This window comes from Mobula birostris, chromosome 16 (assembly GCF_030028105.1).
Source record: "Mobula birostris isolate sMobBir1 chromosome 16, sMobBir1.hap1, whole genome shotgun sequence".
Lineage (NCBI taxonomy): Eukaryota > Metazoa > Chordata > Chondrichthyes > Myliobatiformes > Myliobatidae > Mobula > Mobula birostris.
The window spans coordinates 72,948,792-72,974,467 of NC_092385.1; the positions used below are offsets into that span (position 1 = coordinate 72,948,792).

The following is a 25,676-nucleotide window of genomic DNA, read 5'->3' on the forward strand; positions in this document are numbered from 1 at the left end:
TGGATTATACAGTAGATTTGAAGGGCTTATTCCTGCATATAGCAACAACAGGTAAATTAAGGAATTATATTTTATCCACATTTCTATGGTATTTGCTTATCTGTAGATATGCAGGGTGCACTGTGTGTAAAATTTACAAAGGCCCAACTTGTGTACAGCACGTTCATAGGAATGAACGCTTGGAATGGATTTAATGACTGCACTGGGGTGCACATCACCTGCTCTGTTGCAACTCTGTTTGTGGCCAGATTTAATTGGGTTCATGAAGTTCACAGGAACAGAATGCTGCCCTAACGTGGGGAGGATATGCCCATTAACCTAGCATTCTGTCATGATTTGTTAATATTATGGTTTCCCTTTATTCCTTTTCCAGTACCTGGGCAGCACTGGAAAAGTCAACATTTCTTGGCCATCCTTAATTGGCAACAACTTGACAAGGCCAAAAGTAGTCTGTGACCTGTGGGTGGTGATGTTCCCCCTGCATGTGCAGTCCTCATTTTGAGTAACTGTTGGACATTTTCTAATGGATACACACTAGTCACTAAATACCAGTGATTAGAGAGCTTTAATAGGTGGCAGGTGTGGTGTCTATCAAGGGGACTGTTTTGACCTGGATGGCGTCAGATTTCCTGGGAGTTGTATTCAGAAGCAAGAGAAGATTGTGAACAAAGTTTTAGTTTGTCAGGAGGTAACTTACCCTGGGATACTCTGCCTCTGAACTATCCTGTAGTCCAAGTATTTGTATCTTGGTCTAGGTCAATGGTGCTCCCACAATGTTGACTGGGGCAGGGTGAAGAGCTTTGAGACAAGGATGACATTTAATGGCATGAGGTTAAATTCTCTCTGGTCCATGTGTGAATGCTATTTCTTTTGTGCTGTATGCAAGTAAGGACTTAATTTTTTTTTAGAAGTAGCAGTAAATGGAATTAAACATTGATTATTCTTGAATTTCACCATCATATATGCCTGAGTAAAAAACAAAATCATGGAGCACCACACACAAAATGTTGGAGGAACTCAGTAGGCCAGGCAGCGCCTATGGAAAAGAGTAATCATTTGAGGTATCACCCTTCTTGCAGACTGGAAAGGAAGGGGAGAAGTCAGAATAACATGGGGGAGGGGAAGATGTAGTACAAGGTGGCAGGCATAGCTGGAACACGTGAATGGCCATAGCTACACAGAATCATCATAGCACATTTGGTCCATCTACGCCAGAGAAATCTGAATTGAAAAGGTAGAGCCTGAGAAATAAAAAGCTGGGTTAGTGATAACTAACAACTAATAAAACAATATTAAAAGAACTATATTAATATATAAACAATATTAAAAGTGTATGTGTAGAAGGGCACCAAGAATTTGCTCGATTTTACTTATTGCATTAAGTCATTCATAAAACCTTCTAAAAAGGCAATAGAACTAACATTCAGGCACTTTCTGCTTGAGGCAGTTAGTTTCTGAATTGCAATAAAATGGTGTTTTACCTTAGTTTAAAAATTTGAAAGTTTGGCTTTTTGAAAATGCTTTGTGTCATTGTAATGTTTAAAGTTGTACTTTTTCCATCATAAATTGGTTTACTTAAGCACATTTCATTTCTTGACAGAAAATATTGTATATATTTTGCCCAAACATTGGTAAACTCTTTTTACAGGTTGTTCTATTTAAGGACAGGTTTTGAATCATACTGTGATATTAATTATCCACCAACAATACAAAAATATGTAGAATTACTTTCACAATGTTTTTAATAAGCTCTTTCAGATACAGCACACATTATGCAAAGGCACATATACAGAATTCCTTCCTCATTTTAGTAAAATAATTTGATAGCCAGAAACAGTTTGCATAAACACACCTGTAAGTAATCTGGGCTGAAGGCAAATCCATCAAACTGGGTGGATACCAGGTGCTTGGATCTCTAGGAATCCTAAATGCAATCTATCTTAAATCAATCTCCTGGGGAAGGGAAGTAAGGCCTATATGTTTGTAAGTTTTGTTTCCAATCTGACAGGTGGTTGTTGGCCATTCAGGTATGAGATTCACTTGCACTGCAGACAAGCCAAACCGCCAACAAATAAAATGGAACTATAACAGGCTTAAAACTACCAACTCTACATTACTCATCAATTTGCTTCAACCAATGCTAAGCTTTATTCCTCATTTTAATTGGATTTTAGTGAAATTAAATCAGTAAATGCCATAATCAGAAAGTATTAAGTATGTTATATCAGTACGAGTTGCAGTGGATTTTTGTTCCAAGAGGTATATTTTCAGCCTACTGATTGGAGACATAAGAAAGACTGGATGCAGAACTAAAAGCACTGAAGTCAAAACATAAATCCGCTAAAATAATGTAAGATTTCTGTATTTTGGATGGAGATAGCACAAGAAGAAAATTCTGGAGAATTAGAGATTCTACAGATGTTGGAAAACCACAGTAACACACACACAAAATGCTGGTGGAACCCAGCGTCAGGTATTATCTATGAAAAAGAATAAACAGTTGACCCTTCATCAGAACTGAAGTGTGCTCTTCATAGATGCTAACTGATCTGCTTAGTTCCTCCAGCATTTTCTGAGTGTTGTTCAAGATTAGTAAGTTTGTACAAACACAGCACCCAGATTTTTTAAAAAAGCACAACTCCTGGGAAATATGTAAATACCAATAGCATTATTATTTGTGTAGTTCTTAAAAATAATGTGTTGATGCACTAACACTCACTAAGCTGGTAGACTAATTGTATGTTTGGATGGAATCACTCAGAAGCCCAGTTCAAATTGGAGGACACATGGTTCAACTGTTCTCCAGTGAATCTGTACCTTCTCTGATGTTACACTTCCCAAAAGAAGAATACTCAAGTACACCTTGTACAGATACACCAACTGACTGGCCAGAAGAAGAAAACCATTTTCGGTCGGCACTCTGGTCTTGGAGCAATATTGGTAAGGCGTGCAAATCCTACCCAGTCAGAAGCTGGGACAGAAACCCTCGCAATGAGGTAACATAAGCAATAGGTTTTATAAACACAAAATTCAAGATAAATATTAAAAGCACCAATTGTTTCATTCATTTGGCTAGAATTAATGAAAAGCATTTTCCGTTCTACTAATTCTTTGATACAAATTGAATGAACAATATTTCAATTTCAAGTCTATTGTAAATCTATTTGCCCTGAATAAATACTTTTAAGATTGAAATTCCACAGACTCAGAAAAGAAATACAATACTGCTTATACACAAATGAAGCAAAAATCTAAAATTTATGCAATAAAGGCAGAAGCTTGCATTTTTAAGTAAACCGTACTAAACGTAAACAGTCTCCATATGGTGCATGATTTAAATTATGGACAAAGATCTCGGAAATCACAAGACAAAATTAGTTGACTACGTCCATGAGAATTCAAAAGTTTGGAGTTGAGTTTAAACTTACAGGTGTAACCAGAAATAATGTCAACTCAGATATCACGTTTGATCACCAAATGAACTGTATACTACCTTCTGCAAATCCAACTCCTGTCCCAGTTGATCTCACTATTCCTATATTTAAAAAGCAGATACCTGCTGATACAAAGTGTAGGTAGGAAAAAATAGAAAATTCTACCTACTTTAATTTTTAGGATTTTCTTTTTTTTGCAAAATTAAATAAATTTGAAATATTTAATCAATTTCCCCATTAATATACTTTCAACAAAATGATTAACTTTACAAATTCATTTTGCAAGGCAAGGGATCAAATGGAAAAAAGATAATTTACTGTATTGGTTTGATTTGATAGAAACATAATCTTAGAGGCAATCCTACAGAGAATCTGTTAATTTTCTACACAATTTAAAATGCTAATTCAATTAAATAAAAAGTCAACACAGCAACAATTTGTGTGTACATGCAGTGTTAAAAGGCTCCATGATTGCTTACACAATTCAGAAAACCCTGTCAAATGTAATTCATATTCACAGTGAGCAGCAACAGAGGTCTGACATGATGGTTGCTTTGGTTTCTCAAAGTACATCAGCTCTTTTATCACGGACTTTGTTTCTTGCCTTTGTCCTTGCCTTGAACACAGCAGAGTTGTAGTGATGCTGTTTCAAAAATAGAAAAAGCAAAACAGTTTTTTTTACTTCTGACAATAATTATAAAATATTTGATAGCCATGTCCTTAGAAAAAAGTTTTAAAATTTTAAATAGAATACAATACAACTGGAAGAAATAGGTAGTAGCTTACATCCTGCTTATACTTTAATAGAATCAGAATATTTAATATTACTGATACAAATCCTGAAATTTGTTGTCTTACAGCAGCATACAGTACAGTATATATACAAAATAGTGAGGTGGTGTTCATGGGTTGGTTCATGTCTGTTCAGAAATCTGATGGCGGAGAGAAAGAAGTTGCCCCTAAAACATATAGCGAATGCCCTTGAAAACCAGTGCACCTTCCAAAGATTAGTTTCCTGCAACAAAGGCAAATATTCCTCAGCTGGCATGCACCTCATCACGATCATCACAATGTATTGGGTGATTCTAAATGGAAAAAAAAACCCTCCAGATTTGGATATCTGAAATCAAAACTGAAAACTCTAGAAACACTCCATGACCTGTAATATTGACTGTTTCAGTTACTGCAGATCATGCCTGGTCTGCTGAGCAGTTCCAGTCTTTATTATTTCAATGTACATGGTAAATTAGCCTAAATTGGAATGATACAGTTTTTTTATTACCATGAAAGGAGTATGCTCAAGTCCTGTCACACTATTATGTTTGTGCTAGTCAGTAAATCAGGAGTCAAAGGGAAGATAGACAATTTACTGATTGGTTCATAAACAATAAGCTTCAATACTGAAATGACCAACTTCATTACAAAAGACTTCAGAATATACAAGATGAAAAAGAAAACACTAGACAACTATTCAAACAGTGGACCATATCTCAATTATAAATCCAGTTTATTGTAAGCAACTTGGCAATGAATTAAGACTGAGATCTGACATTCCTGAGCAATGCTTTCATAGGAACAACTCCATTAAGGTAAAAAGGGAAGAAGAGTGAAAAAGTCATCCTAGAATTTACAAATAGAATTGCTAATCAATTAGAATGTCTTGAATTTTACTTCAAAGTGTAAGTCTCCCATTACAATTTGTTATACAAAAATTCTGCAAAGAAAAACTCTACATCACATCTGTCCCTTAGTAGCCGAGGAGCAAAATGTGATGCATTCACATATATTCCCAATGGATTGAGGAAAGGGAAAGTGGAAAAACACTACAAAACTTGCATAATATTTTAAATAATCTACTTAAATATGTAGCACGTTTCATATCAATATTTACTTGGACTTTAGAAACACATACCTTTTCAAACCTTGAAATTTTATTGGCTTTGATAGCAGCAGTATCCAATACTAGAGGAGGGCCAAGTTCAAAGATATCTCGCAGCAATTCATTGTGCTGCAGAATGAATTCAGTTATTAAAAAGTTATGATGTGTCATCACCAGAATTATTTTAACAATTTCTAGTTTAAACAGATCACTTCATCTTTGCCCATGGAGTGTACTTAATAAAAAATGGGCTGGAAATAGGCGGTTATGGAAAAGTTTTAAAAAGACACTGTACCTTTGCTGATGATTATGCTCATCTTTACTTATCCCACTTGCCTGCATTAATTCCATATCCTCCTAAGTCTTGTTCATTTAACTACCAGTCCAATTCTTGTTGTTACACCTTCTCCTCATTCCAGATACCAAGTAATCTTAAATCATACCTTTAAGCTTCCCCCCTCACCCTAACTCTATGTGCCCACTAGTTTAAATCCACTAGGGGAAACAGAACCCGTATCTATCTGATCTATGCCCATCATGAATGTATATACCTCTGTAAGGTTACCCCTCAGCCTCCTACACTCCAGGGAAAAGAAATTCAGCCTATCCAGCCTCTCTTTATAACTCAAGCCCTCCAGACCTGATCACATCTTTGTGAATCTTTTCTGCATCATCCAGCTTAATGACATTATTTCTAATAGTGTGGTAATCAGAATGTACATACTCCAGCTATGGTCTTACCAACGTCCTGAACAGCTGTAACATGTAACACCCTGGAATTGTAACGTCGTAACTCTCCCTCTAACTTTACTAAATAGTTTACACTTGAAAAGCATGATCTTCTTTGTAATCATCTGGCATGTTCATGACCTCCTACAGCCCTACAAAAGGACCTTTGATGCCCTTATTAATCAAGAGCCTATCAATCTCCTCTTTAAATATACCCAATTTAAAAATACCAGCTGTCTGTGGCAATGAATTTCACAGATTCAACCAAATGAGCTTTACTAAATTAATTGGAATTGTGCTTGTTGCTTTTACCTGCAGGTGGTGTCTGATACCAGACCCAAGAGCCTCTTTGAAGGCATCATAAGCTCTTCTTCTGGCCCAGCTGTCGACGCAAAGGCACTCAACCCCAAACTTAACTGTTTCCTCTGGACAGTCTTCATCCTACACAGTTATGGACATCATTGATTTCATAATGAAGATCACATTTTAAAATAAAACTATTTTAAGATGCAGGCACTGCAAGGTCAGCTGTTACTATTCACACTTATCTCCCTTTCAACTTACAGGGAACAGTTAAGAGTCAACCACATGGTGTCACACATCAGCCAGACTGGGCAAGGACACCAGATTTCTTCCCCAGAGGGAAATTATATTGTTACAGCACTCCTGTAATTTTTAGTAATAAACTTTATTATTGTCGTGTTTTTTTTAAATTCCAGATTATCAAATTCAATTAGGATTTGAATGCATATCTTTGCATTGTTGACTTTGGGCTTTCAATTACTGGTTTGGTAACTTAACTGCTGTACCATCACTATATCTTGCACCAATCAGATAAATATTGTGGCCCCCAGGCAATTCAAAAATGGGTATCATGTGGCAAGGGTTACACCAAACCTTTTTCACAATCAATGTGTCACAAGCAAAGTGTTTGATTAAAATCAAGATGAGGGCAGCTCTACAAATTAAAATGAATATGATCGAAGACCAAGCAGGCCAATGGCACTGTAACTGCCAGTAAACAACGGCTAAAGTGCATTTCATCTAAAAATTACTTGCACTCCCAAAACTCCACCTCTTCTATCAAAAGGGTAACATGCACTTCAGAAATTTAACACCTGCATGTTCTTCTCCAGGATCCAGACCTGAAATATATTGTAATGCCTTCATTCTTATTGTGTCTGAATCCTGAAACTCCTGACCCAACAGCAGTAGAGGAGAACCTTCATAAAACGGACCATGGTAATTGAAGTACGTGGTTAACCATAATTTTGGAACAATCATTAATAGGTAACAGTTACAGCTGCAATATGGGAAGTATGAAATCAAATAAGTGCAGAGTTCTGTAATTCCTGCATCATCTATTTCAGTGATTTCTAAAATAGTATCAGATACATTTTCCCAATAGCGATTTAGGAAAAAGATGGAAACTTCGTTTAAGATTTGAAACAGGGCAACTCTGAGAGTGTGCCAATCTATAATTGCATGTTGGCCTGTATTTAAATACGTCAGTGTCTGCAGGGGGCTACTGCATCCATTTGTACTGACTACAACATTTCTTGCTTTCAATGGCATCCCCAATAAAACTACCTCAATGGAATGTAAGACATCTCGGAAAATGGAGCGCTGTTTTCGCCGATCGTTCTTGGCCCTGTATTTATTACTGTCAGTTGCCAATGCTTTCAGCTTTTCACAGAGCTGGCCGTTGTCTTCATACAAATAGTCCTTTAAATAACACAGGAAAATGGGATCAGATAACAGAACTAATATAAAGCTGAAAGCTAATCACTAGTTCAGAGCATCAAAGGGCAAGTTTCATATACGTAAATCATTCAGTTTGAAGGAATACTGGCATTTTACTGTGCAATACAATTTAGCACCATCAGGATTCAAAAGCAACTCAAATTTTTTTCAAGCTTAATCCAACTTATTTATCCAAGCTCTCTACCACATACCTCAACCTGATATAACTAGGGTTATATTTTGCAATTAGTATACTTTTCTCTTTAGGCATCTGTAATTATAAGGCTCTGATGACAGATGCAAAAGAACTATCAAATTTTTTACTCATCACCAGTTAATACATTCTCAAGGCAACAAGTAAGATTAAATCATAAATACTAGTACATAATTTAAATTTTGTTCAAACCTGGAAATACCATTCAGACTTCACTTAAATATCTGTTGACCACAAATGCTCAATCATGATGTTAATGTTCTATTTTATTTATTTAGAGAGACAGCACGGAATAGGCCGTTCCGGTCTTTTAAGCCATGCCGCCTAGCAAACCTCAACAACCTATCTGGTACATCTCTGGAGTGTGGGAGGAAACAGAACATCCGGAGAAAACTCACACATTCAATGGGGAGGATGTACAGACTCCCTATAGAGGAAAGAAACTAAAGAAAATATAGCATATATAGAATTAACAACACCAAAAATCTTAGACACAAACACAGCACTTCTAATTCCCACAAGAAGCACATTTGAGAAGGTGGGGAAAAAAGTGCCAAACCCCTCAATATTTAATATATTTTCCCAAAAATAAATAGTAAACTATTGCTAAAAGGGAAAAAATATCGAATTTGAGTTTCTCCTCTCTCAGAAGGAACACTAAAAGGTCCCTTACTTGATCAGTCTTGCGTGCCAACTCAAACAGAAGTGCTATCGCTTCCCCAGCTGCTATTCGCAAACTCACGTTGTCACTACACAGGAGGCCAGGTAATTTGGGCATATGACTGAAAAATATGATTAATAATTCATTAGTACAGTTCCATACCAAATCAGTAGAACACTTAGAAGTTTTCCTTTCAATTAAAGTTTATTTTCTCTATGCAGTCCAAAGACACAGATACCTAAGAGATAGTACTGTTGTTACTTCATTTGAGGAAGGCAGTCCAAATGTGTGTATCTGCCTCATGGGTTGTGGTAGGGGCATCCAGGGGGAACAGCACCACTGTCATTGTCAGGGAATTAGAGAACAGAAGAGCAGCATATTTTGACTTGTGCTCAATTTAAAACTGACCGGCTCACTGCCTGTCACATCAGCTGAATCGATCATTTCAGAATGTCAGCTATGCAAGAGGCTACAATGAAGCAATCCAAATTCTAATTTCTGCCAAGCTGCTTAATTAGCTTCGGCACATTATTTAAAAAGGAAATTTGACATACAATGAAATAGAGTAAAAAAATTTAAACATTCTTTCAAAATATTTAAATTTTGAATGGGCACCATGGTAGCATAACAATTAGTGCAACGCTATTAAAGCTTGAGTTGTCAGAATTCGGAGTTCAATCCTGGTATCCTCTATAAGGGGTCTCTGTATATCCTCTCAGTGGAATGCATGAGTTTTACCCTTGCCCTCCGGTTTCCTCCCACACTCCAAAGACTAAGGGTAGATTAAATGGTCATTGTAAATTGTCCCGTGATTAGGTTAGGGCTAAATCAGGGTCGTAGGGGGTTGCTGGGCGGTGCGGGCCTATTTCCCGCTGTATCTATAAATAAATAATAAAACATTCAAGAATGGTTTATTTATTTTTGCTCTGATCAGCAACTTACATTATGCAAACAACTACTGATTTTAAGGACAAGCCATCTAAAATTTTCTTCTGAAGCCATAGAATGGCTATTGTTCTCTCGTGTGCACAAACAGGCTTTACAATTGTAATACTACTAATTACTGACCAATCTCAAGGCTCCCAAGTAAACACACAATGCTGGAGGAACTCAGCAGGCCAGGCAACAACTATGGAAAAAAGTACAATTGGCATTTCGGGCTGAGACTCTTCAGAAGGACTAGAGACAAAAGATGAGAAGAGTAAAAAGGTGGGGGAAAATGGGAGGGAGACACACCAGGTGATAGGTGAAACCGGGGGGGGGGGGGGGGGGAGTGAGAAAAGAGTTGGGAAGTTGATTGGTGTAAGAGAGGGCTAGAGAAGGGGTAAATCTAATAGGAGAGGACAGGAGGGCATGGAAGAAAGAAAAAGGGGAGGAGCACTAGAGGGAGGTTACAGGTAGACAAAGAGATAAGTTGAGATATAGTGGAAATAGAAATCAGGAATGGGGGGGGGGGGGAGGAATTACTGGAGTTCGAGAAATTGATGTTCCTGCCATCAGGTGGAGGTTAACCAGAATATAAGATGTTGCTCCTCCAACCTGAAAATAGAGGCCATGAATGGACACGTCGAAATGGGAATAGGAATTGAAATTAAAATGGACAGTTACTGGTAGATCCCTCTTTATCTGGAAGACGGAGCGTAGTTGCTTGGTGAAACTGTCCCCCAATCCAAGTCAGGTGCCAAGGTTCCCAAGTTGGGTTTAGTTAAAGTAGTACAAGAAAGAAATGCACTAACTTGCAACTAAAGGCAATCGAAAAGTAGTATTCATTTCTAATAATGTTCATACATACATTTCCAAGAACTTCTGAATTTTGGAGGGTGGACAGATAGTAACCAGTAAGGACCATGCCCGCAGGGCACTGCAGTGAAGGACTTGAGTCTGAGAATTGTGGGAGGGCACTGATCCATCCCCCTTTACATAAGAAGCACTGAAGACGTTCTCCAAACATGTCAGGCAAGATGCAAGATCCTGATATAGGAATAATTGTTAGAGGCAAATAAGAAGATATATGAAACAGGTTTACAACTTTATTTTAATCTAAATGCACAAACGAAATATCATAGAGAACTATGGTGTAGAAAGAATGTTCAATCTTTCATTTCTGGGGCTTTGCTATTCTTTCCTTATCCCAATAATTCATTAACTTAACTGATGTTCAACATTCCTTAATTTGGATCACTGCTTACAGCCTTACGGGCACCCACCATTTAAGGCAGACATCCCACCTCTCCCGGAAGTTCCTGGAGTCTCTCGCATATTGATAGCGGCTCCCTGACGCCCGGAAATTATATATAATATCCCGGAAATCGATTTTTTTTAAGAGTGAGAGGGAGAGCGAGAATCCTGATTGGTCCCTCTTCGTGCTAAGTAGACCTATCAGTTTTCTCTGTGGGCGGGCTTTACAGTTGACCTCAAAAATAATGACAGTGTTGCTCGCTGCACTGTTTGCAACAGTGACTTTTCTATTGCCCATGGTGGGTTAAAATGGAAAAGACATATTGAGGTGAGTTCAACAGCTGTCATTCCTTCATTAGCATAGCTAACGTTATTTAAACTAGCTGGCTGGCTGCTAAGGAGCTACTCTATTGATGTCCTACATGATGAGGTTAAACTCCCTGTCGACTTGCTTTAATTAAAGTTGTAATAAAATAAGCATGATAATGCAAGTACATATTTTAATGTCACATTTTCTGCATATACCCAACTTGGTATATCACTAAATCATTAAAGAAAGTATTACAAGTATTACATACACCCTTGGAGGTCAGCCGGGGGTGTGGGGAGGGGATGGAAGATATGGGGTTGCGGGGAGTGGGGGTGCTACCTCCCTGAAATGAGTTTTTGCAGGGTGGGATGTCTGATTTAAGGCCTGATAGTAGCCAGTACCATCTGATTTCAATGATCATACATAAGAGATGAATTTCATTGTCAGCTTAAGGCGAATACATTAAGTCTTTAGAGCACAATAATTGAAACAGCTTTGCCAACTTCACCATTCTGTATTACAAAAAGTACTATCATTATTATGACTTACTTGCCAAGGTTATTCACTGGAAACTTAGCTAATTCACTAAACTATCAAAATATTGTAACTTTTAGTTGAAATGGAACAATGCATCTCAATGCTAAACTCTGGAACCCAGCTGTCCTGAAATATGGTACAGAGGAGATGTCAGGGGTAACTTTTTTTTTTAAACGCAGAGAGTGGTGAGTGCGTGGAATGGGCTGCCGGCGACAGTGGTAGAGGTGGATACAATAGAGTCCTGGATAGGTAGATGGAGCTTAGAAAAATAGAGGGCTATGGGTAACCCTGGGTAATTTCTAAAGTAAGTACATGTTCGGTACAGCATTGTGGGCCAACGGCCTGTATTGTGCTGTAGGTTTTCTATGTTTCTATGTTTATAAAGGAGTAACATTTCATATGGCAGGGTGAAAGAAACTAGACGTCATGTGCACAGGAATTTGAGGTCTATTCATATAGTCTAAGACACATTAAACTAGTCAGGGTTAGCCTGAAAAACATACTCAGCAAGCCCAAAGATATTACATAAAACATTCATTGAGTCCATGTATAACAACATTTACAAACTTGATTAGATTAGTGATTTAAAAAAAAACACAAGTTTAATGTTGAAGATATCATACAAATATTCGTTTTGCAGTAATTATTAAAATACATTTTGCCACTGCAATGTTCCCAATAGAAGGTGACAGCACATTTTCCTTGATTGCCTTAGAGCTCAGGAAAAGAAAAGTTATAAACAAAGGGCAAAAAACAGATGCACTTTCCTGCTCTGCAGGTTTAAGTAAAGATGAAATTGACAGGCAGCTTCTGTCAGAACACTGGCGAGAGTGGCTTTGGCTCGTACAAACAACTGGTGGAATTTGTAATATAGAAAATTATCCTCTGCTGCATGCACAAAGCAGGCGGTATAAGTAACCTATGTGTTGAATACTTCAGAAGCTTTGTTCCACCAACTTCAAAGAAAAAAGGGCATTTACTAATCATCCCCAGTTTAGTATCCAGTTCAGGTATTTCATCAACATTGCTCGATTTTTTCTGTATCATACTCATAAAATATTTCACTCATAAATTTTCATTGCTAACTTTTCTAACTTACTTATAGGGTGTTTGAGTTCCAAGGGAGAATCCAGACCCACAAAATCAATTTTTCCCCGTTTAATCAGTAATTGATGTATTGGATGATTCATACTTTCATGTGACGGCAAATAGTAATCAATATTTTTTCCCAGAATACAAATGTCAAATACCAGAGAACATGCTTTTAAGGTTAGAGGGGGGAGTTTGAATGTGATATGGGGACAGATTTTTTTTTTTTTTAAATGGTAGATGCCGAGAAAGCATTGCCAGGAGTAGCAGGCAGTGTGGTGGAGTTTAAAAGGCTTTTAGACAGACACATGAATATGAAGGAATGGTGAGATGAGGGGATATGGAAGATATACATGAATAGGGCATTCTAAATTGGCATCAAAATCGGCACAACTTCATGGGCTGAACAGCTTGTCCAGTGCTGTACTGTTCTATGTTCTATGGCGCCATGGTAATATAGCGGTTAGTGCAACAATATCACAGCTCAGGATGTTGGAGTTTGGAGTCAATTTCTGTGTCCTTTGTAAGGTGTCTGTACATCCTCTCCACGGAATGCGAGAGGTTTTCTCCCACAGTCTAAAGACATACTAGTTAATTGGTTATTGTAAGTTGTCCCGTGATTAGTTTAGAGTTAAATCGTGGGTTATTGGGGGTTGCTGGCTGTGCGGATTGGAGGACTGGAAAGACCTATAGATTTAAGATTCAAGTACATTATTGAAGAATGTATAATTTATACAACTTTTGAGATTTGCTTGCTCACAAGTAGCCACAAAGCAAGAAACCCAATTAAAGAAAAAAAATAAGACCAACACAAGAGAAAGAAAAAAAACACACAAAACATGCAAGGAATTGAAGCGAACAACACCATTCCGAACCAAAACTGAGTCCTCAGATCCAAACCCCAGAGTAATCCGGAATAGGCTCAAAGCCTCGCTGTACTTCTAAATAAAATAGATGTTCTATGCAATTTTATATAAAATGGAAATTGTATTATACAGTATAGTGTACTTCAGTGAAATATACCAACGTAGATTCACACTGGTTCACTTTTAATATGTAAAATGTTTTTGGGGCAGCACATTGGCATAACTAGTAGAACTGCTGACTCAAAATACCAGGGCCCAGGTTCAATCTAGATCTCAGGACTTTTCTGTAGCTTGGGTTTACTATATTCCTATGGGAAAGATCGAGGGGTTTGGTAATTTTCTTGCCTTGTCATCAGGTACGGAATCTGCTTCTTTATGGATTGAAAGGTTGGTAGGTTAATTTGACCACTGTAAGTTGCCCTAATGTGCAGTTAAGTGGTAGAATCTGGGGGGAGTTGAAGGGAATGTGAGGAGAATAAAAAGTGGGATTTATGTAGGATTAGTGTAAGAGGTTCCAAAAAGGTTCTTTGTCTGTGCCATGTCTTTCTATGACTTCTTATGGACTAATGACAAGAGAGAGAGTTAGTCTTGTAACAAGTCAGCTCATTTGATAAAAATCCAAGAATGCTCCGTAACATTTAAAAAATAAAGCTGATATATGGATGTACCATAGCTATTAGAAATATATCAAAAAACCTTAATTTGCATTTTCTTTATATTGACAATGACTATAATTTAGTTTACCTTTCAGACTATTAGCAATTTAAATAAATGCCTTCTACAGAGCAGTTAAGCTTTATCCCATTCTGGGGCTATCTAACTTCCACTCAAACACACTGAGCAATCAAGGTGTCTTGGTGTGGTCCACTGTACAAAGCACCAGGATATAAAAATTTACTCTGAAAATTCTTACAATGTAACACAATTAGTAGTGGGACCATTGACGGAAAATTGTAGGATTAACCGCTGTAGTCTCACAGTTAAGTTACTAGAATCCAATCCAGAAATCCAGACTAACAAATCAGAAAATGAAATAAAATCCTCCTATGGAATAGAAATTTGGTTAATAATCTGGAATTAAAAAACCCTGAAGATGTCCACAAAGCCACCTGATGGCCAGGAAAACTCATTGGGCTCAGTAAGGTCCTGCAGAGCAGGAAATCCTTCTGTATTCTGATCTAAATGTAACCCTCCAATGTTTAATGAAATGGAAGGCATACTGTTCCATTACAATATTGAAGCAGTAAAACAATCAAACCAAATGAAACACTTAGCGTTGATCTTCGAAATGAAATTCAAATTCAAACTCAGTTTACTGTCATTCGACTGTACACATGTATACCACTAAACGAAACAAGGCATTTCTAAAGACACAGTACAACACAAAGTTATGTTACCACTGCTAAATTAACAAATAATAAGGTGGATTTACAATACAAATAAAAAAGAAAACAGTATTAACACTACTGGCACTTCAAACATGAGGAAACCAGTGTGGTGGCAGGGAGTTCAGTAGTGCATAGCTTGTGGGAAGAAATTGTTCCCCCTCCTAATAGCTCTTGTCATAATGCTACTCTACCTCCTGCCTGAAGGTAGGGGATCAGAGAAATTGCTCGATGGATTGGAGAGCTCACTGAACCCTACGTACACAGCGCTCCTGATAAAGATCTCTAATGGGTGGAGGAGAGACCCTGATGATCCTCTCAGCAGTCCTTGCAATCCTCTACGGGGACTTGTGGTCAGGTCCCTTGAAGCTCCTGTACCAAATGGTGATGCAGCTATTTAGGACAGTGCTCCCAGCTTAGTTGACCTTGCTAAGTCCTCCATACAAACCTCTGGAGACTGGTGGCTAAATTAGTAGAGCTACCTCAGGTACAAGTAACCACCTAACACTGTCATAATCAGAATCATGTCCTGGATTCCTCCATCACATACCCTTGGTGTGGCCTTTCCCATTAGCAAGACACCAAAAGGAATAGTGAGAATAGATATTATGAACTACAGTTCCCATGAAATCTCTTGGCATCAGCAGGAAAATTTCTTCCTTAGTACACCCACTGCAACTCTGCCATGGAGGGTCCCAAGCCCAGCTGTGAAAAGAGGAGGGTCAGGCATGGGGCTAGCAATCCCATCCCGCAAAAATTTAGAGCTACAGAAAAACCAACAGAAGCTCCAAAGACCGTCATCCCTGAGAGAGAAAGGAAACTCCAAGGAGATGGGCTACACCTGGGAAAACTTAAAAGACAGGCCCAAGACAGAGGACTCTGGCAATTTGCTGTCAGCAGTGTGAGCGATGGGCTTCAGACACCCATTGTCCTCCTTCAGATGATCAGTGCTCCTCCATGCACAGCAACTCTTGGAAGAAACAACTGAAGTAGCAAGGGCACATCGTATACGGAGTGTGGGGAACTTCGACATTCACCACTAAGAATGGCTGGATAGCACTAGCACTGACTCATCTGAATGATGTAAATGTGGCAGGTAGTGTGTGAACCAACATGAAGAACAGAACTGTTTGAACTTGTCCTTACCTACCAATCAGCTGAGGAAATGTAATTGTTCTAGAAACAATGGTGTGTATGACTAGAGCACAATCCTTGTGAATAATATCTGTCACAGATTCATATTAGTATCAAAATCATGCTAAACAGAATAAACCCCAAAGTTCAAAGTAAATTCATTATCAAAGTACATGTCAGTATCTACAACCCTGAGATTCATTTTCTAGCAGGCATGCACAGTAAATACAACACAACAGAATCAATGAAAGACCACATTCAACAGGTCATACAACCAATCTGCAAAGAAATCTCTGCAAATACAATAAGAAAAAAACCCAATAAATATCATGAACATGAGATGAATACGCCTTGAAAGTGAGTTCACAAGTTATGAGAACAGCTTAGTGATAGGCTAGTGAAATTGAGTGAAGTTATCCCCTCTAGTTCAAGAGCCTAAAGATCAGATTCTGCAGTCCGACCATATTTTAGTTGAGAGTGGTGCAGGACAAAAACAAACAGCTGATGAAAAGAGGTGGCTTCATGAGTATCCTCATCTTCCTTGCATTACCAATTAATAAACCCTGAGAGCATTTTCCTGATATCTTTATGACAGAAGCTAGTCTTTAGTGAATTTGAAATGGCTGCATTCAATGATCTCAGCTGGGCAAGGCACAAGATAACTTAAGTACTAAAGACCTGCCCTCCAGTAGCTGCACTTTTAGCTAAGCTTTTCCAATACAGTTGGTGTTTGTCCATCGTGTCCATTGATGACAAGAAAACTGTGAGGAAGAATTATAAAGTAGAAAAATCATCACACTGGGGCAGTTTAACTCTCTTGCACTCGGAAGTCTGGGTCCAGTGGTAAAACAAGTGGGGTCTCCTTTGGTTGCAGTGGATGACTTTTGTGCCTTCACTCTCCACAAGATATTGCAGAACCACCTTCCTGGCCATTGGATCTCATCCGCCCAGTCTCCTCGAGCTGACTTCACATGCTAGGACAGGCATGTCCCTATCTCACTGGGGTATGAGGCTGCCGGCTACCCTCCAACAGAATTCTAATACAGGTATTTACCTGAACTATCTCGGAAAATGCTTCCGAATGACCTGTTCACAAAAACAGGCCAAATGCTATTTAGAATGACTGCCGTGGACATCAATGTAGCAAGTGACTGGAGTATCATAGACTTAATCCAATGGGTAAAGCACCACAAAAGTTGTAGTTTTGCCTTGCACAAAGAAACATGGATGTAGCTGTCAGACATCAATTATCCCAGTCACAGGATATCATTGCAGCTCCTTAAAGCAGTATTAAGCCCAATGATCTTCATGTGCTTCATCAGTAACTTAACAGTTCATCCATCACAAGGTTAAAAACAAGGATGTTCACTAATGACTGCACAATGTTTATTTCTATTTGCAAGCTCTCCATAAATGTCTGTATGTAGCAACACCTTGAAAGAATTCAGGCACAAGCTAATAATTCCCGCCACTCTTCGTAAGGAGAGCATGTTCTCCCTATGACTGGTTTGGTTTCCTCCATTTGCTCCAGTTGCCTCCTATATTCCAAAGATGTACGGGTTAGGACTAGTAAGTTGTGCTGGAAGCGTGGTGACACTTGTGGCCTCTCCTCAGAGATCCTCATACTATATTGGTGGTTGAAGCAAACCATGCATTTCACTGTATGTTTTGATGTATGTGTGACAAATGAAGCTAATCTTTAAATCTTTACGTGACAAATGGCATTCACACCACAACAAAACTAGACAATGCCCAGTTCCAACAAGAGCAAGTTTAAGTATCAAATCTTGAGATTCAATGACATTAACATTGCCACATCCCGTGGCAATGGTAGCTGTCAATGACCTGAAACTCAACCACATCAGCCACATTAACAGATATCACAATAGAAGGGCCAGGATATTTATTTATTTAGATAGTGAGCAAGAACTGCCTTGCCACTCAGCAACCCATCTTTTTAAACACTAAACTAATCACAGGGCAATTTATAATGACCAATTAACCTATTCATTGGTATGTCTTTGAACTATGGGAGGAAACCAGGGTACCTGGAGGAAACATACAGAGAGGAATTGAACTCCAAGCTCTGCTACCCTGAGTTGTGACAGCATTGTGTTAACTGCTACGGGGTATATATGGACTCAACTCCCCAATCCCTGTCTACCACCTACAAGTCAGAAGTCAGGAAGCAGATGGACTGCAAGTTGCCTGGAACTATAGTTCCACCAGCAGTCTAGTTATTGTCATCTAGGACAAAGGGTTGGCTTGATTAGTACTCTATTCTATTCTAAATTCCAAACATTTATTCTCTCTTAAGTGCACCTTGGATGTAATGTCTACAAATCAACATTGCAATTATTTGCCTAAACTACTCTGATAGCACCTTTGGTCCCACAAACTCTACCATTGAGGAAGACAAAAACAACACATATATGGGAACACCACCATCTGTAAGGTAATACAACTAACAAGTGAACAGGGGGGGAAAAAAACCCCGAGCTAAGTAAGCATAGGTAGATAGGTGAACATAACCTTCATATCAGACTAAGGGAACTAGTTACATATTTATTGTACACATACACCTGAATGGTTTATTTTGAACTTTAAAATACAAGCAAAAGCATCAAGCACCAAACTGTCCAGTGCTATCACAGTGCATTATTCTGCAAACAATATTTACAAGTACCATCTTCTGTGAACACAAGTAATTAGCTATTCATTAATAAAAACACAATGTTATGCTCCAAATTAAAACTCACCTCTGCTTCATTAGCAGCTACGTAGCAGCATGTTCCCAGAGCTGTGGCACACTAAAAAGAAGCAACAGAAGACAGTGAGCAAGGCAATGTTTGCCTCAACTGGAAAACTGGATGGATGGCATATAAATCTGAAGGTTTAGTCTATTATTCATTTCTCAAAACTAGTCTGGTTTCCTCTATTAGCCAGATAAGAAATCTATGAAAGATCCACCACAGGGCACTTTTCTCTCTCATGGCTCTCAGGTTTTGATAACTTGTAACTGTTTTGGCTATTACACACTTCTGTGAATGAACATTATGATGGCTTTACAGCAACGTTGCTTTCTATTATATAACCATATAACAATTACAGCATGGAAACAGGCCATCTCGGCCCTTCTAGTCCGTGCCGAACTCTTACTCTCACCTAGTCCCACCGACCTGCACTCAGCCCATAATCCTCCATTCCTTTCCTGTCCATATAGCTGTCCAATTTAACTTTAAACGACAACATCGAACCTGCCTCAACCACTTCTGCTGGAAGCTCGTTCCACGCAGCTACCACTCTCTGAGTAAAGAAGTTCCCCCTCATGTTACCCCTAAACTTTTGCCCTTTAATTCTCATGTCCTCTTGTTTGAATCTCCCCCATTCTCAATGGAAAAAGCCTATCCACGTCAACTCTATCAATCCTCCTCATGATTTTAAACACCTCTATCAAGTCCCCCCTTCAACCTTCTACGCTCCAAAGAACAAAGGCCTAACTTGTTCAACCTTTCTCTGTAACTTAGGAGATGAAACCCAGGCAACATTTTAGTAAACCTCCTCTGTACTCTCTCAATTTTATTGACATCTTTCCAATAATTATCAATTCAATGCAACTATAATCGTTTATTGCTGTACAATAATAATTTGTACCAACTCCTGAGAACCTTAAAACCACCCAGAAAGATAAACAGAACAGAATATTTGATTCCATCTGACTAATCTCACATACTTGCAGAGAGAGGTTACAAAAGTCCAGAACCTCTGAAATGAATCTATGTATATTGGAAATGAGGCAAACAAACAAAAATGTTATTTTTAACTACTTAAAAATAATTTCAATGAAGGCATGTACAAAATAAAATCAGTACCAGACTTTGCTAATAAAAAAAATTCATGGAATAACAGTTCAAACCTTGAAACAATTAAACATTCTCTCCTTTAGGCACAGCTAGTGTCAAGTGTCAAGATGTTGCTCGTAATGGTGATGGGCTTGCCAGGTTAGCCTGACGTTGATACCTTTGCCAGATGGGGTGCCTTGAACAGTCCTAACAGGACACAAATTAAGAAAAATTCCCTCATCATCAGGAGAGAAAATCCTTAGGCTTCTCCATCTAAGGGGTCTGTGGAGAGTCAGTCATTGAGTATATTCTGGGTAGTGATGAATGAATATATTTATTTATTTAGAGAGACAGTAAGGAATATGCCCTTCCAGCTGTACTGCCCAGCAACCTTTGATTTAACCCTAACCTAATCACAGGACAATTAACCCACTAGTAGTTCTTCGGACTGTGGGAAGAAACTAGAGAGCCTGGAGAATGATGATGATGATGATGACGACGTTGACGTCGATTTAGGCCTGAGATGCCAGCGTTGGGCATTTTCATGCCTTACAAGGCGCAGATCGGAAGGCTGTGTGGGGCGCCACTCCTCACACAGACATCTTGCAGTATTTTTCTTTACTTTACGAGGTCGAGTTGCAAGCTCAACACTCAACCCGGCACGGATGGAAAATGTACTTGGGAGCGGCCCGACTGGATTCGAACCTGGGAACCTTCGTTCTGGAGTCCAGTGCTGATGTCACTGCGCCACCAGCCGCCCGGAAAAAATCCAGCATTTCATGAGAACATAGAAACTTCTTACAGAGGATGCCGGGACTGAATGCCGAACTCTGATGCCCCAAGTTGTTAATAGCATCGTGCTAACTGCTACGCTACCATTGCTTTACATTAAGGGAATCAGAGAATAAAAGGTCAATACAGGAATATAATGAATGGTCTACTCCTGCATCTTTTTCTGAAGGGACATAAAAGGATGACGTATCATTACCTTGAACAGTCTACTGTAATCTATTTCTAGCACCAAATAAAATCTTCATGCATGAAATGTATTATTAGCAGAGACTGGTACTGATTTTTCTTTGTATATGCCTTCATTGAAAATAATATAGATGGAACTATTTTTCATGGCCATGAATCTTAAGGCATATGAGCATCACATTTGGGAACATAAGTCAGTAATCTCAGATGGTTCATAAAAGTTGTTATAGCTGGGCAGAGAAGGGTTTGTGGAGTTAAGTTCCCACCACCTACTAAATGCTCCAATAACGTGTCTCAAGTAGCCTCTGACAGTCAAGTCCAGCTCTAGTCTTCACGTGTGGCTTAGCAACTAAGCCAGGCGGAACTGTTCCTACTGACAGGAGATGGGGCAAAAGCAGGTTACTGGCGCCTTAAAACCAGTTGCTTTGGGCAGATAGGGCTCGGCAGCCGTGATTGGCAGCTCATCCAGAAGGAAAACTCTGACTTCACAGCTCCAACTGCCTTGCGGCTATGCCCATTCATGAGAAAAGTTTTGGGAGTAAACCCCAAGGAAAAATCTGGAGCTGCATTCCCTAAGGCAGTCAAGCTCAATGCTGACTGGTAACTCCTGTGATGCTGCTGGTGTGAAACCGTTTTGGTCTCTGTCATTGCTCTGGATTCATGTGCTGTGTACAGAGGAGGACCCTGCTGCAAGGACAACAGCTTGCTTTCCATGTCTTCCTCATGCTCTGACTTGCGTATCACGTTGGCCCAACCAAAGGCCTTGGAATCTCAGATAATGTGCTTTTGTACCTTAAGCATTTACAGTTTTGACCCATTTGTTTCAGCTACAGTAATTTATGTGTTTTAATGCATTTAATTGGATATTTAATGTAAACATTAGCTTATTGATTCTTTGGTTTAAAACGAAATAATCGCAGATGCTGGACTTCCAGAAAAAATAAACAGAAGACTTCCGCTAATGCCCCACCTCCCCCTCGTACCCCATCCGTTATTTATTTTTATACACATATTCTTTCTCTCTCTCTCTCCTTTTTCTCCCTCTGTCCCTCTGATTATACACCTTGCCCATCCTCTGGGTTCCCCCTCCCCCCTTTGTCTTTCTCCCCGGGCCTCCTGTCCCATGATCCTCTCATATCCCCTTTGCCAATCACCTGTCCAGCTCTTGGCTCCATCCCTCCCCCTCCTGTCTTCTCCTATCATTTTGGATCTCTCCCTCCCCCTCCCACTTTCAAATCTCTTACTATCTCTTCCTTCAGTTAGTCCTGACGAAGGGTCTCGGCCTGAAACGTTGACTGTACCTCTTCCTAGAGATGCTGCCTGGCCTGCTGCGTTCACCAGCAACTTTGATGTGTGTTGCTAGAAAATTTGGGAACCACTCTGCCTTTGATTTTGCTTCTTTAGTTTGCACACAACTGTATGCAAGGGACAGGCCCCTAGTACTAACTCCTGACTCCCAGCAACCCTAATAATAAACTGTAAAGGATAAATAGAAGATCATTTTTGCCTCCATCTTAACTACTTCCAGGGAGAGATGGTAACCATGCCCAAAAACTCCAAAAATGAAGGAATCTCTGAATTTGGGCAAAACTATACCTTAAATGAAACTCTGCAACAGAAATCCCAGTGAGGTGCCTCACAAATATCTGCTTTGTGCCTACATTATATTGCACAACAGGTAACCCATCCAAAGTATGAAGCATATTGTTCTTGAAGATGCTTTTTTGTCATTTAGCTATCAACTTAACATTTGAGTCCCTACGAACTCCATTAAGTGTTTTTCATTTCGACCAAATAAATTCAATGAAGCCTTGCACATGTATCACATGAAATTAGAATACTTACGTTGTGTTTGGCAGCTAGGCTAGCTGATTTGTCACAAACAATATTAATTAAGATAGATTTCAGGGTTTTGAAAACATCCTCTGCCTCTTTGCATGGTCCTAGCTGAATACACAATAGGGTTGCGACAACAGCTGCAAGTGCTTGTTCTTCACCCTTACCTTGTGAGAGAAAGGTTAAAAAAAATTGAAGTTGCTTTATGGGATTCTGTAACGATCTCCTCTGGACTTGTTTTCTTGTTTACCCAAACATTCTCTCATTCCATTCATCCTGAACCCTGTCTTTTAACAGTTCTTTAAAATAACACACACAAAATACTGGAGGAACTCAGCAGGTCAGGCATCATCTATGGAAATAAGTTAATAGTCAATGTTTTGGGCTGAGACCCTTCTACAGGACTGAAAAGGAAAGGAAACGGCAGGATGAAAAGGCGGGGTGAGGGAAAAAAGATGATAGGTGAAGCCAGGTAGGTTGAAAAGATAAAGGGCTGGAGAGAGTGGACCATAGGAGAAAGGGAAGGTGATAGATAGGTGAGATGAGCCAAAAAGGCTAGAGTGGAGAATGGAAGAGGGGAGGGATTTTTTTTTAAACCAGAAGGCGAAATCAATGTTTATACCATCAGGGTGGAGGTTACCCAGACAAAATATGAGGTGTCACCCATCCATGCTGAAGGTGGCCTTATCTTGGCACAAGAAGAGCATGGACCAACACATTAGAAGGGGAATGGGAATTGGAAATTAGAATTAAAATGTTTGGCCACTGGGAAGTTGTTTAAATTTTTTTTCTTTCCATAGCTTTGCACAAGCACAGTGGTGGTGGTACTGTTGTCTTACGATAAAGGGATGTGGGTTCAATCTAAACTTGAGTGCAACCCATGTGAAACTTAAACATTCTCTCATAACCAAGAAATTTCCACTGTGTTCACTGGTTTCCTCCCACATCCCGAAGTTGTACTGCTAGATTAAGTGGCCAAAAACTAAAGTGTCAATGGGCACGTGAGAAAGAATAAGTTGCAGGGATATATGGATCAGATGAACTGCACCCTAGGGTTCTGAAGAAGACAATGATAGAGATTGTGGAGGCATTAGTAATGATCTTTCAAAAATCATTGGACTCTGGACTGGAAAATTGTATCCTTATCACTCCACTCTACTCTTTAAGAAAGGAGGAAGACAGCAGAACAGAAATTATAGGCCAGTTAGCCTGACCTCAATGGTTGGGAAAACATTGGAGTCGATCGTTAAGGATGAGGGCATGAAGTACTTGGGACAAAGGATAAGATAGGCCAAAGTCAGCATGGTTTCCTTTAGGGAAAATCTTGCCTGACAAACCTGTTGGAATTGTTTGAGATTACATGTAGAATAGATAAAGGAAATGCAGTGGATATTGTATATTTGGACTTTCAGAAGTTCTTTTACAAGGTGCCACACATGAGACTGCTTACCAAGTTAAGAGCCCAAGGTGTTACAGGAAAGTTACTGGCATGGTTCAAGCATTGGCTGACTGGTAGGAGGCAGCCAGTGGGAATAAAAGGATCATTTTCTGGTTGGCTGCCAGTGACTAGTGGTATTCCACAGGGGTTGGTGTTGGGACCGCTTCTTTTCATACTGTACATCAATGATTTAGAGGATGGAATAGATGGCTTTGTTACCATTTGCAGATGATACGAAGATTGGTGGAAGGGCAAGTAGTGCTGAGAAAACAGGCTGCAGAAGGTCTTCGACAGATTAGGAGAATGGGCAAGAGAGTGGCAAATGAAATACTATGTTGGAAAATGCATTATCATGCACTTTAGTAGTAGAAATAAATACGCAGACTACTTTCTAAACATGGAGAAAATCCAAAAATCTGAGATGCAAAGGGAATTGAGAGTCCTTGTGCAGAACACCCTGAAGGTTAACTTGCCAGTAAAGTTGGTGGTGAGGAAGGCAAATGCAATGTTAGAATTCATTTCAAGAGGTCTAGAACACAAAAGCAGGGGTGTTACACTGAAGCTTTATAAGGCAATGGGGAGGCCTCAACTTGAGTATTGTGAACAGTCTGGGCTCCTCATTTAAGAAAAGACGTGCTGGCATTGGAGAGGGCTCAGAGGAGATTCACAAGGATGATTCTGGGAATCAAAGGGTTATCATACGAGAAACATTTCATAGCTCAGGGTCTGTACTCGGTGGAATTTAAAAGGATGAGAGGGAATCTTATTAAAACCTTTTGAGTGTTGAAAGGCTTAAGACAGAATAGATGTGAAAAGGATGTTTTCCATGGTGGGCACAGCCTCAATATAGAGGGGTGTCCATTTAAAACAGAGATGAGGAGAAATTTCTTTCACCAGAGGGTGGTGAATTAGTGGAACTTATTACCACAGGCAGCTGTGGAGGCCAGGTTGTTGTGTGTATTTAAGGCAGAACACGATAGGTTCTTGATTGGATATGGCATCAAAGGTTATGGGAAAAGGCCAGGGAGTGGGGCTGAGGAGGGGGAAAAAAAAAGGGTCAGCCATGACTGAATGATGGAGCAGACTCAATGGGCCAAATGTCCTAATTCTGTTCCTAAGTCTTATGGTGGTCTTATATGGAAATGAGGGGAAAATAGTTCTAGTAGGATTGCTCTGTGAGAGCCAGAATGGACCCAATGGGAAATTGGTTCCTATATCGTAATAAGGAAACAAGCCCAAAAACATTCATTACCAGTAAGCTACAACATCCAATTTTTAAAAATTGTCAGTCCAAAATACTACCACTATTTTTTACTCTCCACAAATCCAATTTAACTTACAATACATTTGTTTGTTTATTTATTTACTGGGAAACAGCACAGAAAAGGCCTTTCAAGCCACGCAACTTAGCAACCATTGATTT

At 39.2% G+C, this 25,676-nt stretch overlaps 1 protein-coding gene across 3 annotated transcripts in view; it reads right to left on the minus strand.

Moving 5' to 3' along the window:
* Nucleotides 1-1,732: 1,732 nt before the first annotated feature.
* The window catches only part of LOC140211220 (interferon-related developmental regulator 2-like), a 46,578-nt gene continuing 22,634 nt past the window's right edge, over nt 1,733-25,676 (minus strand). For all 3 annotated transcript variants that reach the window (XM_072280834.1, XM_072280833.1, XM_072280832.1), the window contains 8 exons: nt 22,825-22,982; nt 18,919-18,969; nt 10,453-10,631; nt 8,673-8,781; nt 7,633-7,767; nt 6,355-6,483; nt 5,347-5,442; nt 1,733-4,077 (listed from right to left, as the gene is read on the minus strand). In XM_072280834.1, the coding sequence (XP_072136935.1) occupies nt 3,997-4,077; nt 5,347-5,442; nt 6,355-6,483; nt 7,633-7,767; nt 8,673-8,781; nt 10,453-10,631; nt 18,919-18,969; nt 22,825-22,982 (938 nt within the window). In that variant the 3' untranslated portion in view covers nt 1,733-3,996. The remainder of the gene's footprint in view (nt 4,078-5,346; nt 5,443-6,354; nt 6,484-7,632; nt 7,768-8,672; nt 8,782-10,452; nt 10,632-18,918; nt 18,970-22,824; nt 22,983-25,676) is intronic.